The sequence below is a fragment of the Osmerus mordax genome, chromosome 3 (assembly GCF_038355195.1).
Source record: "Osmerus mordax isolate fOsmMor3 chromosome 3, fOsmMor3.pri, whole genome shotgun sequence".
In the NCBI taxonomy this organism is placed as follows: domain Eukaryota; kingdom Metazoa; phylum Chordata; class Actinopteri; order Osmeriformes; family Osmeridae; genus Osmerus; species Osmerus mordax.
In genome coordinates this window covers 3,201,416-3,218,144 of record NC_090052.1, presented here as the reverse complement: position 1 = coordinate 3,218,144, position 16,729 = coordinate 3,201,416, and the positions used below count along the sequence as shown (strand labels likewise).

General features: G+C 44.6%; 3 protein-coding genes across 3 annotated transcripts; 1 reads left to right on the top strand and 2 right to left on the bottom strand.

Annotated features, from left to right (window-relative positions):
• The first annotated feature begins 1,592 nt into the window (after nt 1-1,592).
• cnn1b (calponin 1, basic, smooth muscle, b) lies at nt 1,593-8,963 on the top strand. Its single transcript, XM_067232599.1, has 7 exons — nt 1,593-1,797; nt 4,617-4,738; nt 4,843-4,909; nt 5,919-6,056; nt 6,505-6,621; nt 6,730-6,876; nt 7,202-8,963. Exons 1-7 carry the CDS (start codon nt 1,738-1,740, stop codon nt 7,445-7,447), a joined length of 897 nt encoding a protein of 298 aa, XP_067088700.1. The 5' UTR covers nt 1,593-1,737; the 3' UTR covers nt 7,448-8,963.
• A 2,572-nt stretch (nt 8,964-11,535) lies between these two features.
• elof1 (elongation factor 1) lies at nt 11,536-13,529 on the bottom strand. Its single transcript, XM_067232602.1, has 4 exons — nt 13,411-13,529; nt 12,656-12,778; nt 12,460-12,530; nt 11,536-12,289 (listed from the first exon to the last, which is right to left on the bottom strand). Exons 2-4 carry the CDS (start codon nt 12,769-12,771, stop codon nt 12,225-12,227), a joined length of 252 nt encoding a protein of 83 aa, XP_067088703.1. The 5' UTR covers nt 12,772-12,778; nt 13,411-13,529; the 3' UTR covers nt 11,536-12,224.
• A 123-nt stretch (nt 13,530-13,652) lies between these two features.
• LOC136940449 (coiled-coil domain-containing protein 159-like) lies at nt 13,653-16,281 on the bottom strand. The gene is made up of 9 exons (XM_067232600.1): nt 16,215-16,281; nt 15,970-16,051; nt 15,328-15,529; nt 14,597-14,664; nt 14,451-14,506; nt 14,218-14,303; nt 14,057-14,130; nt 13,809-13,926; nt 13,653-13,716 (listed from the first exon to the last, which is right to left on the bottom strand). The coding sequence occupies exons 3-9, from the start codon at nt 15,486-15,488 to the stop codon at nt 13,707-13,709; spliced, it is 573 nt and encodes a 190-aa protein (XP_067088701.1). The 5' UTR covers nt 15,489-15,529; nt 15,970-16,051; nt 16,215-16,281; the 3' UTR covers nt 13,653-13,706.
• Between the last annotated feature and the right edge of the window lie 448 nt (nt 16,282-16,729).

Below are 16,729 nucleotides of genomic sequence, written 5' to 3'. Positions count from 1 at the left end.
TTTAGAGTCGGACCTGTTAGATCATAGAAATTGATGCTTTCTATTTTTCTGGTGAGATTTCATTCATCTCTGTCACCAACAGGGAAAACACACCCAAACTGAGCGAAACGAAAAAATGAGTTATCCTCCAATCCAGTCTTATTAATGATGTTGGGGTTTGTGTTGTCTTGTGTGATTTCCCACTGAACGTGTAGGCATGCTCGTGAGCTGTGAGATCACTCAATGCCTTCCCCAGCTGTGGATCCTCTCAGCTCTGTGCCCCTTGGTCCTGAGCCAACCGCTAATCATTTGACTGAATTAAACCCCAGAAATGGTTTTGGGCTTAAGGACGGAATCCAGAACTTTCTCTCTCTCCCTTTCCTTCTCCTCCGCCTCTTTCTCTTCACCATCGACATCATCCCCCCATCGCCATCCCTAGATTACCCCTTCCTAACCCCATCGTCATAACCTCCTCTGTCTATGACCCTCCCTCCCCTGCTCTATATCATCATCATCATCATCATCATCATCACCATCATCATCTCCTCTATTCCTGTCCAACCCAGCTGTACATCCCAGATCCCCAGCCGCTGGGCCCTTCCAGAATGTTCCCAAGTCTGCTCCTGTCTGTCTGTGAGTGCCTCCTCACCATCTGTGTCTGGGCTGGGCCTGGGGCCCGAGAGAGACAGGGACAGGCACAGTCAACCCCTCTCTCAGGGGAGCAACATGGCCGCCTGTTCCCTCGACCATGTTCTGCCGTTCTGAGGTTCCGCTCCACAGCGCAACGGCTGTACATTCCACGGCCTGTCATCTGCTTGCGGATGGGTAGAGTCGACAGGGCGGGGGAAGAGGAGAGTAGGGAGGGGTGAGAAGGGGTGATTAAAAGAGAGTAGGGGATTGGAGAGGAGTGACAGGTCGGGGTAAAAGAGGCGAACCAACTCATTACTCCCAAAGTGATGTCATGTCGCCCAGCTATATACGGCTCACACATATCATTCTGGAACTGGGCTGTGTGTGTGTGTGTGTGTTGGGGGGGGGGGGTGGCACCGTGTTGACACATGTCAGGGTCATAGCCACCATTTGACTGTCCAGTGTGATTCAGTTTTGATCATTTCTTTCCTTTGCCTTTAATATGATGTTCTTGAGCAATTTTATAATGATTGAAGGCCCTGTATCGTAAGTGGGATACACGACCAGAAACATTTTAATCATGGTCCTATAGCCCAACTAAATGAAATAACAGTATATTTGTCACCTTATTTAACAGTCCATTATATTGGGTTTTATCAGTTTCAAACCTGTCTTCCAGTGAATTTTGTGTGTATGACCATGGTGGAAATATTGGTCAGAAATGAACATAATATAGAAATGTAAAGCATCCTTGAAATTGCCTCAAGGTGGAAAAAGTGACAGTGATCAAACTTAATGCCATAGCGATGACATCACCCAAAAAAAGACGCAACGTCGGGATTGGACGCCGGCCCTAGCCAATCACGCTTCACTCCAAACACGCACAGATGGGAAGAGTTTAAAAAAGATTCAGAAAAGTGTCGGAAAGTGGTCCAAAAGCCTCAGCAGAGCGAATACTACGACAAAGGATCCCAACACAGGCTGCTTGTAACGTCTGAGGATCTGTCAGGTCCACAGCAGTCCAGAGGAACGCAGGACTTTGTGATTTTTTTTCCTGCGGGGAACAGAGAGGTGTAACTTCTCCATTTTTAAAGGTCCCTTCTCCACTGTGAATAACCAAAGTGTACAATGACAACCCATTTTAGGAGCGGCCCAAGCTTCGGACTATCAGCAGAGGTCAAAAGCAAGGTGCGTATCTATGTGTCATATAGCCTACTGTTTCCACTGTTTGCGTTTTATCGCAGCTGAGTTGAGGACTCGAGGACTCAGCTGACGCTTGCAACAAGTGCAGACACAAGTTGTTCCGTCCTGTTGCCTATTCACCATTCATAATCCTAACTGTGCCAGACCCAAATGTTACCACAAAATGTTATGTGGCGTTGTCTATGCATCCTTTATGACACTGACGCTAAGATAGGGTATAGCCTATGCGTCACGTTTATTTGCACCAGGAGGGTGGCGTTGGGGTCAAGCAGACCCATTCACGTTTGAGACCTGTGGTTTACATTTAGTCATTTAGCAGACGCTCTTATCCAGAGCGACTTACAGTAAGTACAGGGAAATTCCCCCCGAAGCAACTAGGGTGAAGTGCCTTCGGTGCACTTCACCCTAGTTGCACCCACCTTCAGATTACTAGCCCGACTCCCTCACCACTCAGCCATCTGGCTCCCTGGTTAAAGACTAAAGGAACAACTGACAGAGTCACAGTAATGCATATGTGTATACACATGATATAGCACCAGTATATGCAGACAGTATATGGATATCTGAGTCTAGATCAGAAAGGATGAGAGATAGAGGAAGTGGAGGGGAGAGGGGAGGGGGGTGACCGGGAGAGCTGTTTCTCCCAAGTTTGGTGTGATGACTGGAAGCCTGCTGCTTTCAAATACCTGTTTGTATTGGCTTCTGCCACCAGTAGGTCCCACAGGACTTCACCAGACAGTGGGTGTATGTATGGTGCTTTCAACAACTGCCAGAGATGGCTGCTTTGGGTGGGGGGTGGGGTCAAATTAACTCCTCACCTTTATGTTGGGTGACATTCTCATGACAGTAGGCCCTACTGAAGTCACTCAAACTGTGTTTGTGTTCAACTCTCACCTGCTGACAGCTCATTCTCACACTGGCTCCCTGACCGCCACTGAGAATTCCAGGAGAATGTTCCAGAAGTCAGATGTGACTTTGAAGGACGCTTTCTACATTCTTTTTTTACTCTCAAAGTGCCTCCATCTTTTCTTCTCCTCTACTCGTTTCAACGTCTCGTGAATACATTTGGGAAGGCGGTATTTTTATATAATGCACAAGCCTACCTCAATCTATATTGTCATTAGCCTCAATGGCAGTGTGTCAGAAGTGTGTCTGCCTGATCTGTGCCTGTCAACAGGTATTAAAAGAAGGAAATTACAGGAAGTAAGGCCCTCCTAGGTTTTTAACAGAGGTTAATGATCTTATATGTACAGTAGTTATTATTCTGTCGTTTTTAATGAGTTATTTGGCTTATATATATATATATATATATATATATATATATAATATTAACACAATATTTGAGATGGGAATGCAACCTCAATGAGGGTTCTAGATCTTTCCTGGTTAGGGTGTTTAGACAGGGGGGAATCCCTAGCCCCCCATTGTGTAGGGAGGTGGCCGTTGTGGGTGATGCCAGTCCAGGGTGGTGGGCGGGCGTGTGCGTACCAAGGGGGTGGCACCAGAGGAGAGGGGAGAGGATCTTGGGGGTGACAGGTACATCAGTGTCTCTGGACGCCTTTTAAGGAGACCCTCCCCGCAAGCCTGCTCCTGCCCTGTCTGCCAAACCTGAAATAGTGTCCTCGTGTAAACAGTTTACACTGCAGGCCTGTGAATGACAAAACATTCTGCAGACAGGAGAGGGAGAGAGGAGAGGAGACAGCTAGCAGAACAGAGGAAGACAGATATCATGATGACTTCTAATACGGATGTCTTCGTCATACTGAGGCCCACCACTGTTTATTTAAATGTCATTCTTACATGCTCGTACAGCATGATATTTATTTCTAATTCTTTTCACTTGGCACTTAGAAACGTAAGCATCAGTGATTGTGTGAGTGTATCCGTCCACCAAGGCCATTAATATTAGTTTTAGGTTTCTATAATACGTTGGCGGGATTGGATTGTCTGTCGCTACTGGCATCTCTGGGTTGGACTGAGTAGGCAGCCTGTAAAAGGACAGATTCCGGACAACCCTGAGGGAGAAAGAGGGAGTTAGAGACAAAAAAATACAGAAAGGATGAGAGATAGAGGCAGGGGAGGGGGGGGGGGGTGACCAAGAGAGCTGTTTCTCCCAAGTTTGGTGTGATGACTGGAAGCCTGCTGCTTTGAAATACCTGTTTGTATTGGCTTCTGCCCCTGCAAACCCTCTCCCAGGCTGAGAGAGAGAGAGAGAGAGAGAGAGAGAGAGAGAGAGAGACCAGAGTTCAGAAAAGGAAAGGAAAGGAAAGGGGGAGAGCCGGAGCGGAGCAGGGCCGGAGGGGGAGGGGGGCAAGGCCCCACACTAGAATTCAAAGTATTACCGAGAGACATGTGTGCCAATAAGGAAATACAAGGAGAGCAGGAGAGCAGAGAGGAGAGGAAAGGAGAGGAGAGGGAATGAGGGTATTTTCTATGCTGGTATGTCTCCGGGCCTTTTTCATTAAAATATTTCTCCCTCTTGTTTTCCTACTCCTGTCCTCCATCTCTTCATCTCCAGGTTTTAGAGTTCTCTACGGAGAGAGGACAGGAATGTGGCTCCTCTGTGTCCAGACAGGAATAGAATACATGAAATATAGGAGTACGGTAGCTTAGAAGATTATTATAGATCTATATTGCCCTCTTATTACAGTACCTTTTGGTCAAAGCACAGTCCCCCCTCCCTGTTCACTCACTCCCTATCACTAGCATATTGAGCTGCTGAGTACTGCATCTGCTCTCTAGTCTCAATGAATATGTGACATGGATTTAACTGGTTGACCTTTGTGACCTTTGTCCCCCCTCAGCTAGCAGGGAAGTATGACCCCCAGAAGGAGGAAGAGCTGAGGCTGTGGATCCAGGACGTGACTGGTCGGAGGATTGGAGACAACTTCATGGAGAGTCTGAAGGATGGAGTCCAACTCTGCGAGTAAGTGGGGCCATTGATATTTTAACATACCGAGGAGCGTTTTTTGTCATTACCTTCACTCATTTGTTAATTCATTAACATCCTTTCGTTATTGTTTCTTCTAGACTCATCAACACTCTGCAGCCAGGGTCTGTAAGAAAAATAAACAACTCCCCTCAGAACTGGCACCAGGTGAGACTGGAGGCTAACACACTGTAGAAGCTAGGCTAGGCTGGAGGCTAACACACTGTACAAGCTAGGCTAGGCTGGAGGCTAACACACAGTAGAGGCTAGGCTAGGCTGGAGGCTAACACACAGTAGAGGCTAGGCTAGGCTGGAGGCTAACACACTGTAGAGGCTAGGCTACGCTGGAGACTAGCACACTGTAGAGGCTAAGCTAGGCTGGAGGCTAACACACTGTAGAGGCTAGGCTAGGTTGGAGGCTAACACACTGTAGAGGCTAGGCTAGGCTGGAGGCTAACACACTGTAGAGGCTAGGCTAAGTTGGAGGCTAATACACTGTAGAGGCAAGGCTGGAGGCTAATACACTGTAGAGGCAAGGCTGGAGGCTAATACACTGTAGAGGCTAGGCTGGAGGCTAACACATTGTAGAGGCTAGGCTGGAGGCTAACACATTGTAGAAGCTAGGCTACACTGATGGCTAACACTGTGGAAGCTAGGCTAGGCTGGAGGCTAACACGATAAAGAGGCTAGGCTAGGCAACAGGCTAACACATTCGAGAGGCTAGTCTGAAGACTGACACATTAACAAAGAGGCTTGGCTGGAAGTTAACACATTGTAGAAGCTAGGCTGAAGACTAACGCGTTAAAGAGGCTAGGCTAGAAATGAAGACACCATTTTTATTAACATTCCAGCTTGCAGCTGTGGTCTCATAGGAGGATAATCTCTGCTGTTACTGTCTCTGGACTGACAGAATTGAATAGTGATTTAGGGATGCAGTATACTGACTCTCTGTGTCAAAGGCCACATATTTAGGAGTGAGAAGGGGTTCTGGAATATAGGAGAGAAGATGGGGGGCTTTGAAGCATAAAAATTAAAATAATAACGATATCAAATGAAGATGTTAATGATGTAGTTATTGTATTGGTTACTTAAACTTTAATGATTCTACCTGTTGGATAGGACCCAACTATTTTACACTTTCAAAGTCAATGTTTCACTTCCCTTCCTTGCTTTGCAGTTGGAAAACATTAGCAATTTTGTGCGTGCAATCACAGACTATGGGATGAAACCTCACGACATCTTTGAGGCCAACGATCTATTTGAGAACACCAACTACACTCAGGTCCAGAGCACTCTCATCACCCTCGCTGGCATCGTAAGTCCTGGTTCCTCTACCGCAAATTATAGGAAAATCCCTAAATGAAACAGGGAGACCGTCCTTGTTGACGATATATCTCAGTTTTTGACTGTATCGTTCATTTGAGAGACAATATGGTATGAGAGCATGTTAATTACGAGCGCTCGCATTAGGTATTTGAAGTGGATGCATAAAAAGTACAAATTGCTGCATTAAAAATAAAGAGAAAGCAAGAAATGATGTGTCTGATACTCAAAATCTCATGAGGGAGAACCCCATTGTCCCCCTGGGCAAGCGCAAGGTGCAAGGTGTCCCTTTTATTTCTACATTGAAGGTGGGAACCCTAATAACAATAGTGTCATAACACCATGCAGGTATTATTATTATTATCATAATTCGGTTATTTACAACGTCTCTCTCTCTCTCTCTCTCTCTCTCTCTCTGTCTCTCTCTCTCTCTGTCTCAGGCCAAGTCCAAAGGTTTCCACTCCAAGTACGACCTTGGCGTGAAGTATGCAGAGAAACAGCAGCGCCACTTTGCCCCTGAGAAGAATAAGGAGGGACGCAATGTCATCGGCCTACAGGTCAGAACTGACTTCCTCCATTGCCTAGATACAGCAGCCCCAGCAATTAATTTACTTGCTAGGTTTCGCCAACAGAGCTGGATCACGGTTACCTCTGTGTTTTTGTAGATGGGCACCAACAAGTTTGCCAGCCAGAAGGGCATGACCTCCTATGGAACACGACGCCACCTGTATGACCCCAAGACTGGCATGGAGAACCCCTTGGACCAGGCCACCATAAGCCTGCAGATGGGCACCAACAAGGGTGCCAACCAGGTGAGGGCAGCATCAGTTATCTAATGATCGTACACTAAATAGACACAATATGGTGAGGGGTCAGATGGCTGAGCGGTTAGGGAGTCGGAAGGTTGTTGGTTCGATTCCCGGCTGTGCAAAATGAAGTTGTGTCCTTGGGAAGGCACTTCACCCTACTTGCCTCGGGGGGAATGTCCCTGTACTTACTGTAAGTCGCTCTGGATAAGAGCGTCTGCTAAATGACTAAATGTAAATGCAATATACATTTGGACATGGTAAATAACGTGTTTTAGACAATATGGTACTTTGTTAATCCAATGTCTTTCTCTCTCCATGTTTCCCATAGTCTGGCATGACAGCCCCAGGTACCAGGAGACACATCTTTGATAAGAAGCTGGATCTGGAGAACTGTGACACCAGCACTGTCTCCCTGCAGATGGGCACCAACAAGATGGCGTCCCAGCAGGGCATGACCTCCTATGGCCAGCCACGGCAGGTCTACGACAACAAGTACTGCTCCAGCCCTGGTGACGAGATAGACAATGGAGAGGGCGTGGCCGAGTTTGACGGATACCACCACTACTCTGACTGAACGGGACCAGACAGAGGACAGAATTAACCCCCCCCCCCCCCCCCCCGGCTCCCTCTCCCTGCAATGTAGCGGCCTGCAAAAAACAAACCCCCTCCTCCCAACCTAGCAAGACCCCCTCCCGTACCGTCACTAATTGTTGAAGTCATAGCCATCTTCCTGCCTGGTTGTTTTGAAACCCTTTTACTTTTTGCTCTTTTTTTCTTATTTGTTCCGTCTGGTGCATGGGATTGATTTATAGTATTTGCAAATATGATATCGATGTTGGCAAGCCTAACTCCCATCCTTTGTGTTTTGTATTTGATATGGTGACCACCATAAAGGTTTTTTTGATAAGCCCAAAAATTTGATATTTATAGATGTTTTTTATATATAATTGTGTTACAGCTGTAGATGCCCCATTCTACAGTGAACATAAAGAAAACTGAAAAATCCAAGAGAAAAAAATAAATGATTGACTTGGTGCTGTTTACCTTTTATTTTTATTTTATTTTTCTTTAAAAAAAAGTCCTTGTCCACATTGGAATATTCAAGGCTCCAGAACTCTCCATGAGTTCTGTTGTGGAATCTTCTGGAGAGTGAGAAAGAGTAGGACTAGTGGACTAGTATCTACAAGTGGACTATGCTGGTCCATGCATCTGGTATCTCTTCTGGAGCCCACACAGGCACTTTGTCCTAGCACTGTTTTGATAACATTAGTAGATGGACTATCTGCAACATTATTTCTATTCTTGATATGATCATACCTTTCTGCAATTTTTGTAAAAATGAAAGGTTTCTTGAGCTTGGAGTTATGTCGCGAGTACAGTCTGCCACCAAATTAGCTACCATGGTGGCTTTATCGCCTCATCACCTACCTTGAACAGTATACAAATTCAGTTTAATTTGGGTTTCCAGTACTCTGTAAAGACTCTACACTCTTGTGTAGTATTAGCTAGTATTTTAGGCTCCATATTTCCCAAGAGCACTTAGCTTTTGTACCTGTTTTCACTTCCAACTTAATGCACATGCACATGGCTAGTATACCAAAGGGCAAGCAGGCTAGATTGCTTACTTGACAAAATGTTGCCTAAAGAAAATGCCAGAACTTAATGGCAGATTAGATTAGTCTGATTTCTGTTTCCTGTATCATGACGTGACATTTTTGCCCACCGCTTGTCTTGAATGTTTTAAGATAATTAGACGATGCTGGGTGCTATTGATATCGACAAGTTGATATTGTATTGGTGATTGCCATCTTTCAGAAGGCAATGAATCATCATGTACCTTTTTACTTACATTTTCAGATGCAATGAACAGAATATACAGCAAGCTAAACAATGTATATGAAAGTTGAGTTGAAACTCCTTGCTGGGAAATGTTTCTTATTGATGCATGACGTCTTGTGGCCTTGATTGAAATTCTCTTAAAAGCCAAGACCTTGTTTTCCCCAAAAAGGAACCGTTCAAAAGCAACAAACTGTTCCAGAAACATCCATGTGTCTTTAATGATAAGATAATAAATTAACCTGTCCAGTGCATACGTTTTCAAATGTTTGTGTAGTGCCTTGTGTGTGTGTGCCAGCAGACCAGCAGTCCAGAATCAACATTATTATATAACCTGTGATCACAAGAACACACAAGATCACACTACCAACAATGGCCTTCCTTTTCCAGCAGCTTCATTATTGACCCAGGTGTTAACGTGGGCAGCATCCGACAGCCTCCAGAGTGGGGGGGGAAACATTTGTAGTGTGTCTAACTTTCTCTCTCAGAACAACCTGCTTGACCCCAACCAATCGGGCTTCAAGACTGGCCACTCCACAGAGACTGCCCTCCTTTCAGTCACCACTGCCCTCCAGTCTGCCAGAGCGGCTTCCAGGTCATCCGTTATCATTCTGCTGGACCTTTCTGCAGCGTTTGATACGGTTAACCACCAGATCCTGCTCGCCAGACTTTCTGAGATGGGCATCACTGGCACTGCACTCCAGTGGATCTCATCCTACCTGTCGGGAAGATCCTACCAGGTTTCCTGGGGAGGCAAACTGTCGGGCCCTCGCCAGCTCTCCACTGGTGTCCCACAGGGCTCCGTCCTTGGACCCCTCCTCTTCTCTCTGTACACCACCTCACTTGGACCAATCATCACCTCCCATGGCTTCTCCTACCACTGCTACGCTGACGACACGCAGCTGTACCTGTCGTTCCCCCCGACCGATCCGGGGATCTCAGCTAGGATTGAGGCCTGCCTCACAGACATCTCCGCCTGGATGACCGAGCACCACCTCCAGCTGAACCTCGCCAAAACAGAACTTCTCATCATCCCGGCTAAACCCTCCATCTCCCACGATCTCTCAATCACCCTGGGATCTGCGACGGTGACCCCTTCATCCTCTGCCAGGAACCTTGGGGTTACCATGGACGACGAGCTCTCCCTCACGGCCCACATTGCTGCGGTCTCCCGGTCGTGTAGATTCACCCTCTACAACATCCGGAAGATCAGGAGATACCTGTCTGAGCACTCCACCCAGCTGCTAGTCCAAGCACTCGTCCTCTCCAAGTTGGACTATTGCAACTCTCTGCTCGCTGGTCTCCCAGCATGTGCAACCCGCCCTCTTCAGAGGATTCAGAACGCGGCGGCCCGCCTGGTCTACAATCTACCCAGACGCTCCCATGTTACCCCGCTCCTCATCTCTCTCCACTGGCTACCTATCATGGCCCGTATCAGATTCAAGACCCTGGTATTGACCTTCCGAGCAGTGAACGGGACTGCACCCGTCTACATCAAGTCTCTCCTGCAGCCTTACACCCCCACCCGCCACCTACGGTCTTCTTCAGACAACCGCCTGGTGGTCCCACCGCTCAAGACCGCCCGGTCCCAACACAAGCTCTTCTCCTGTCTGGCCCCCCAGTGGTGGAATCAACTCCCCACCTCCATCAGAGACACTGACTGTCTCTCCACCTTCAAGAAAAGGCTCAAGACGCACTTGTTCCGGGAGTACAACGGTACTTAGGAACGGTTCGCTTGACCCGATGTTAGTTTCCTCAAGGATCACAATGACTCTTGCTTAGAGACTTGTTGCTCTTGTGGTTAGTGGTAACTGATTAAAATTTTTGGTTCTCGCTGTGATATATTGTTTTATTACTGTTGCTTGCTTTTTCCCACAGGTACACTTGCACTTATAGCTGTTCATGTTGTTTGGTTGTGACTTGTTTAACTACATGCTCTTATGGTTCTTCCCTTTGGCACTTACTTTGGTTGTTCACAATGTGTGCTTCATGTTTTGGCTACTCGCGATGTTTTTTGGCTATCTTGTTGTTATGATCAGTGACCTATGCACTTTGTAAAGCTCTCTCTTGGAAGTCGCTTTGGATAAAAGCGTCTGCTAAATGAATAAATGTAAATGTAAATGTAAATGTGTTTTCACCAGAAGATCAGGTTTGCTTTCTCATTATCATAAGCTATGGGTGAAATAATACATGTGGCTTGATTAAAATAGTAAATGTGGCATGGTTAAAAAAGCAATTGCGTGATTAGAATAGGAAAAGTAAATATATATATATTTTTTTTTTGTTGGTACAATCCATTTACTCATGAGATCATTTTCAACTGACTTTTGTCATTTTAGGTATTTTATACATACCAAACCGTTTTATTTACTAAATTGTTAAATGAAATGGTACATTTTATAACAAATAATGTACCGTTAGCAAAGGTATTCAATTTAAAGAAACTACCTGACAAATTAGGTAATTGATTAAAATATTTTACATTTGTATACCTAATGTTAACTACATGGTCCACAAACAAAATCCCTCAGATATTTCTACACTATGAAATATTTAAGAACATATCAACTTTAGTTTAAAAGTTGATGGTAAGAATGTTTGCCACAGACCTTAATTTATATTTTCAATATGTGTTGCTCAGGCCTATAGGAGGGCCATTTTGTTGAAAATTAAATTCCTATTAATTAAATACCTGTACGCCTGTAGTCTATGTCTTTCTGCAAAACCAATTCCCTCTGGGGACAAATTAAGTTGATAGGTGATACCTCTTTCTGAAATGCAGTATCTTTCCCCATAACCACCAGCGACAAAAAAAAGAGATATCCGTGAATGGACACTGGTTTTAATTTCTTATATAAAAAACCTTGATTGTGATAAAACTCCTAACATGAAAAGTATAGACAAGATAGGCTAACTCATTAAAAATCTATTACAGGACATCACAGCAGCTTAAGACAAAACCAACAATAAACTACCAAACAAAAGGAGTTCTTCTAGAAAACAAAATAAAATAGGTAGAAAACATTTAGGGATTGGAATGTGGTGTATAATGCTCTCCTCACCCGTGTAATAAGGGAGATGGCAAGTGTAAACATGCTTAATGATTCACACAGTTACTAGTAAATGTGTGCACTGAGGGCCCATTTAAAGCCTGGTCAAGAACCCATTAATTTGGCAGGTTTTATAATCTTGTACAAGACAGCTTCACTTGTGTGTAGAGAAACCTTCCCGAACACAGACTATCACAAATAATGAACCGTGGAATAGTCTGCGTTCCAAACATCATCGCATAAACTACAAGTTCAAATCCTGGCCCAGCCAGAGATGAGACTCCAAAAGCACCAGTGCCAAATTCAAAAACAAAGATGAATGTCTCCTTTCACAGAATATATCCCTGTTACTTCACTGCTAAATGTTCTGATGTGTCAACTGGACAGAAAGATCCGGGCAACCAATCACAGGGGTTGGGGATGGAGGGAGGTCCAACAGAAGGTGAGTTAGGAGGAGTAGCACTGTTACTGATTGGCTGCTTCACAAGCATCAATCCAATCACTGTAGACATCCACTGGTTCTGATAAGTCTGGAGGGACAGGTTAAGGACATGATCGAAACACAATTTGGGTACAGAGACAGTCAATTAAAAAGAGTGGGTATTTTGACTACAACAACCCTTTTGTATCATATAGGACAATGAACAGTATATTTCATTCACTTTAACAATTTAAAGTCTGTTGTTCTTGAAAAGGATACAAGTTATGGGAGTTTGAAATTCTTCCAAGCACACAGTGCAGGATATGATCCCTGTGTTTCGCGTGCGCTCCCTGTAAGACAAGAAAGTGTCAAAACATTGCTCTATCAACACGCTATGAACCCACTTTATACAGCCCACTAACAAAACAGATCTTTTACAGAACACCAAGACCGTTTCACAGACTACTCAACTTACATTTTGACATCACAGGACTTCTCGTGATTACAGAAGGGGCAGGTGAACTGGGTGTCCAAGTTCCCCGTCAGCTTCTTTTTGGGTGGAGGCTTTCTCTTTGACTTGCGGCGTCCCATTTCCAATCTGTAGCAAACCAACTGTTTACTGTCTGGCTTACATTTAGTTTTACACACGTTTTCTTTGCTGATGGGTTGGAATCATGATGCTGCAACAACAAACATAACAAGGCTACCGAAATTATAGCTGTAGTTCCAAATAACATGTATGTTATGATAAAATTATTATGTGATGCTGTTTAACCTGTCTCACAGGCAGTACTACCCTACTGCGCAAGCACGGCACGAATAAATGGAACTAAGCATCCTAGCAATAGTCTCCTCTACTCCAGCTCTTACACGGATCAGAAATCACACATTTGCACGATATATCCAAACGTAGTAATATCATCCATAAAGTTAAGAGTGGGCATATTCTTAAGAGGCCACAAACAATGATGACGATGCATTAACAGACAAGAAGATACCTGAACACTCCGTTGCTTAGAAAGCTAGCTAGGTTGCTAAACTTAGCCTGTACGCACAATAGAGCGCGCGACAAGCTGGCTAGCGCGAGGTTGGCGAGGTTAACATGAGATGCGATCCCTTTTGCGAAGGAGAAATATACTTTATTATTGTCCTAAATATGTGAGTAATAATCAAACAGCTTATCCTTGAATACATTGTTACTCTAACGTATGGAATGAAGCATTCTCTCACCAGACAACAGTAATCTTGCAATTTGGATGTCGCTCCGGAAAATGTTCTGTACTCTTTAACCTTATTGGGTGTGTGTGGGACTTTCTAGGATCACCATTGGTCCAATTTTAGTGTCAGATGACGCTATTACACATTTATAGTTTGTTATTATTATAATACATTTACAGGAATGTCAGTTTAATGTATGTTGAAAAGCACACACTGATGATGTATTACCACTTTTATTTAACTTCGGAGAGAATGATTGAATGACACTAATGACATTATTTGCAGACCATTTCTGTGTTGAACCCCATCTATTTCCTTCTGCAATTAAAACAGAAAAACAATACAGTAAATTGTAGACTATGAAATGTACACAAGACATTCTTTCGCTATGTTATCATCCATTCATTTACCTGGCAAATATATTGACATTTTCTTTGACCTTCTGTGTTGATGTTCCCTTGGTCTGTTGTCGGCTGAGTAGTTCTTCAGAGTCTGAGGGGATTGGCTCAGCCTTGGCAGTCAAGAGGCCTGACAAGAGAGGCCATCACAGAAGGACTTTTATAAATACATTCTCCGGCCTATTCAGACAAACATACTCAGTTTTTGTCACAGAGGTTAGAGGAAATAGCAAGATTGTTACTGAAATTGATTACCCTACCTTTTTTCTTGGGAGCTTTGCCCTTAGATATGGCAACAACCTGCAGCTTACTCTGTAACTCAGAGACATCCATCCTGAAGAGAGACAAGCAACTCCCTTAAGTATAAGGTTGAGAACTTGTGACAGTGATCAGTGTGAATCCCTTCAGAGTAGTGTTTTACCTGTGCTTGGTGGTGTCTGTGGGCCACTGTGGTTGTCTCAGCTCCACTTCTTGTTTCTGTAAGCTGTCAATCAACCTCTCCAAGCACTGAATGGACAGTAAGTATTATTATTAACAGTTACCCTCTTGTCAGTCATTCAACAAAAGAATCCATCAAGAGTTCAAATGCAATAGACGGGACCTTTGACAATAATAAAACATGCATAGGTGAGGAAAATGTGAATTGTACAGCACCATATCCTTGCAGTGACTCTGCAACAGTCTGCGCTGGGTTTCATCTCTGTGGCATTCTATCATGAAAAAGGTGGATAATCGAGTTCCTAAACGATATGCACATGACTACAATGGCAGGTAAGATGAAGGTATGATTTTACACTTACTGAGAAGGCCATAGATGCTGAGGATTTCCTCCCTGAGCACAGATATCTGTTCCCACAACAGTTTGCGGCTAACGTAAACAACAGACAAAGACAAAGAGAGGAGTGCAGTTATTCTAGATTAATGGACGGGGTATTATATCATCTGATGTGCTTTGGCCATGTCACCTGTGGGAGTTACTGTACCTGTGACAGTGTAACCTGACAGTGTTACCTGTGACAGTGTTACCTGACAGTGTTACCTGTGACAGTGTTACCTGTGACAGTGTTACCTGACAGTGTTACCTGACAGTGTTACCTGTGACAGTGTTACCTGTGACAGTGTTACCTGACAGTGTTACCTGTGACAGTGTTACCTGACAGTGTTACCTGACAGTGTTACCTGTGACAGTGTTACCTGTGACAGTGTTACCTGACAGTGTTACCTGTGACAGTGTTACCTGACAGTGTTCCCTTACAGTGTTACCTGACAGTGTTACCTGTGACAGTGTTACCTGTGACAGTGTTACCTGACAGTGTTACCTGACAGTGTTACCTGTGACAGTGTTACCTGTGACAGTGTTACCTGACAGTGTTACCTGTGACAGTGTTACCTGTGACAGTGTTACCTGTGACAGTGTTACCTGTGACAGTGTTACCTGACAGTGTTACCTGTGCGCGTTTTGCCTTTGGCCGTGTTAACTGTCTCCGTTACCTGCTCTGTTGGAAGTGTTAAATGGAGTAGTGGTGGTTACCTGTGGTGAAGCTCTTGAGTGAGGTTTTCGATGGCGGCCTGTCTCTGGGGTTCAGAGGTGCGTGTGATGGAGCTGTGTGCCGGGCAGGTGGTCAGCAGGCTGCGCAGGTACTGGAGCTCTGTGGACATCTCCCAACGCAGGGCCTGGAAACGCTCCTCCATGCGCTGGGCAGCCAGGTGACGGGCCAGGAGGTGCACGTTGTCTGGGGGGGGCACACAGGACAGATGACTTGTAAGGAGTCAGGTGAGGGAGTCAGGTGGCTGAGCGGTGAGGGAATCGGGCTAGTAATCCGAAGGTTGCCAGTTCGATTCCCGGTCATGCCAACTGACGTTGTGTCCTTGGGCAAGGCACTTCACCCTACTTGCCTCGGGGGAATGTCCCTGTACTTACTGTAAGTCGCTCTGGATAAGAGCGTCTGCTAAATGATTAAATGTAAATGTAAGGACTCTTACTTGAACTTGGTCTGGTCATTGAATACCATGACAAGAGACAGTGGCTAAGATGACATCAGGGACAGTAGGGAATCATGGCAGGTTGAGTGTGGTTGTCATATGTTTTAGTAAGGTAGATATTTTAAAAGAGGTTTTCAGAAAATCTATTTTTCTGACTGAGGTGGAGTTAGTGAAGTTAAATGTATGTCACCTTGAAGGACGGCGATGGTGTTGAGATTTTGGGTCCTCTCCTCTGCGTTTAAGGCCAGAGTTTGGACAAGAGTACCAATTGTCTATAAAAAAGAGAGGAAATAATCATTTTAAATTATATTCATAGATGAAATGATGAGCATATTGGGCCACAACCCACCATGATCATGAATTGATACAGAAGATAATGCTTAAAGAAATGCACATTACACCCCTAAGAAGGTCAACAGACCAGAAGACAATTACCGTGGCTTGTTTCTCAACATCTGCCCTCAGTCTGTGGACTAACTCTGTGAGAGTCTCCTGAGATTCAACATCTGTGTGGATATCAAGAAATACTCAAGTATAGTGGTAGTTAACTGACAGAAAATGTATGAATGAGTTATAATTCTGCCCTTTTGCTGACGGATAGCACAGGGCTAGTACACACCTTCAGGGGGAGGTGGTATTGATTGCTTCTGCAAAAACAATAATACATACACTGTCAATTAGTAAATTCAGTTTCATCCATGTCATTTATTCGCTTACCATTTCCTTCTGGTCGTCCATGTCAATTGCCAAGGTACTTGTTGACCCAAGTAACTAATTAGGAGGTAAGAAACCGCTTTGTATGTAAATGGTACACCCCTTATGTCACAATGCAGGGGCGGGGCCTTGAGATCATTATTATCTATCTCGGCCCATATTCGATTATGCTAGATACATTTTGTAAAATTATGCTGTTGGCTAGATACTGGTAAGAAGGCGTGGTTTGCGAAAGT

Excerpts from the sequence above, each read along its gene's own strand:
- cnn1b (XM_067232599.1), top strand. The coding sequence starts at position 1,738 with ATGACAACCCATTTTAGGAGCGGCCCAAGCTTCGGACTATCAGCAGAG. Across the intron at positions 1,798-4,616 it reads CAGCAGAGGTCAAAAGCAAG|CTAGCAGGGAAGTATGACCC; the intron begins GTGCGTATCTAT and ends GTCCCCCCTCAG. Across the intron at positions 4,910-5,918 it reads CCCCTCAGAACTGGCACCAG|TTGGAAAACATTAGCAATTT; the intron begins GTGAGACTGGAG and ends CTTGCTTTGCAG.
- elof1 (XM_067232602.1), bottom strand. The coding sequence starts at position 12,771 with ATGGGACGCCGCAAGTCAAAGAGAAAGCCTCCACCCAAAAAGAAGCTG. Across the intron at positions 12,531-12,655 it reads AAGTCCTGTGATGTCAAAAT|GGAGCGCACGCGAAACACAG; the intron begins GTAAGTTGAGTA and ends CTTGTCTTACAG. Across the intron at positions 12,290-12,459 it reads ATTTCAAACTCCCATAACTT|ACTTATCAGAACCAGTGGAT; the intron begins GTATCCTTTTCA and ends CTGTCCCTCCAG.
- LOC136940449 (XM_067232600.1), bottom strand. The coding sequence starts at position 15,488 with ATGGAGGAGCGTTTCCAGGCCCTGCGTTGGGAGATGTCCACAGAGCTC. Across the intron at positions 14,665-15,327 it reads ACTCAAGAGCTTCACCACAG|CCGCAAACTGTTGTGGGAAC; the intron begins GTAACCACCACT and ends TGTTTACGTTAG. Across the intron at positions 14,304-14,450 it reads AGAGTCACTGCAAGGATATG|TGCTTGGAGAGGTTGATTGA; the intron begins GTGCTGTACAAT and ends CTGTCCATTCAG.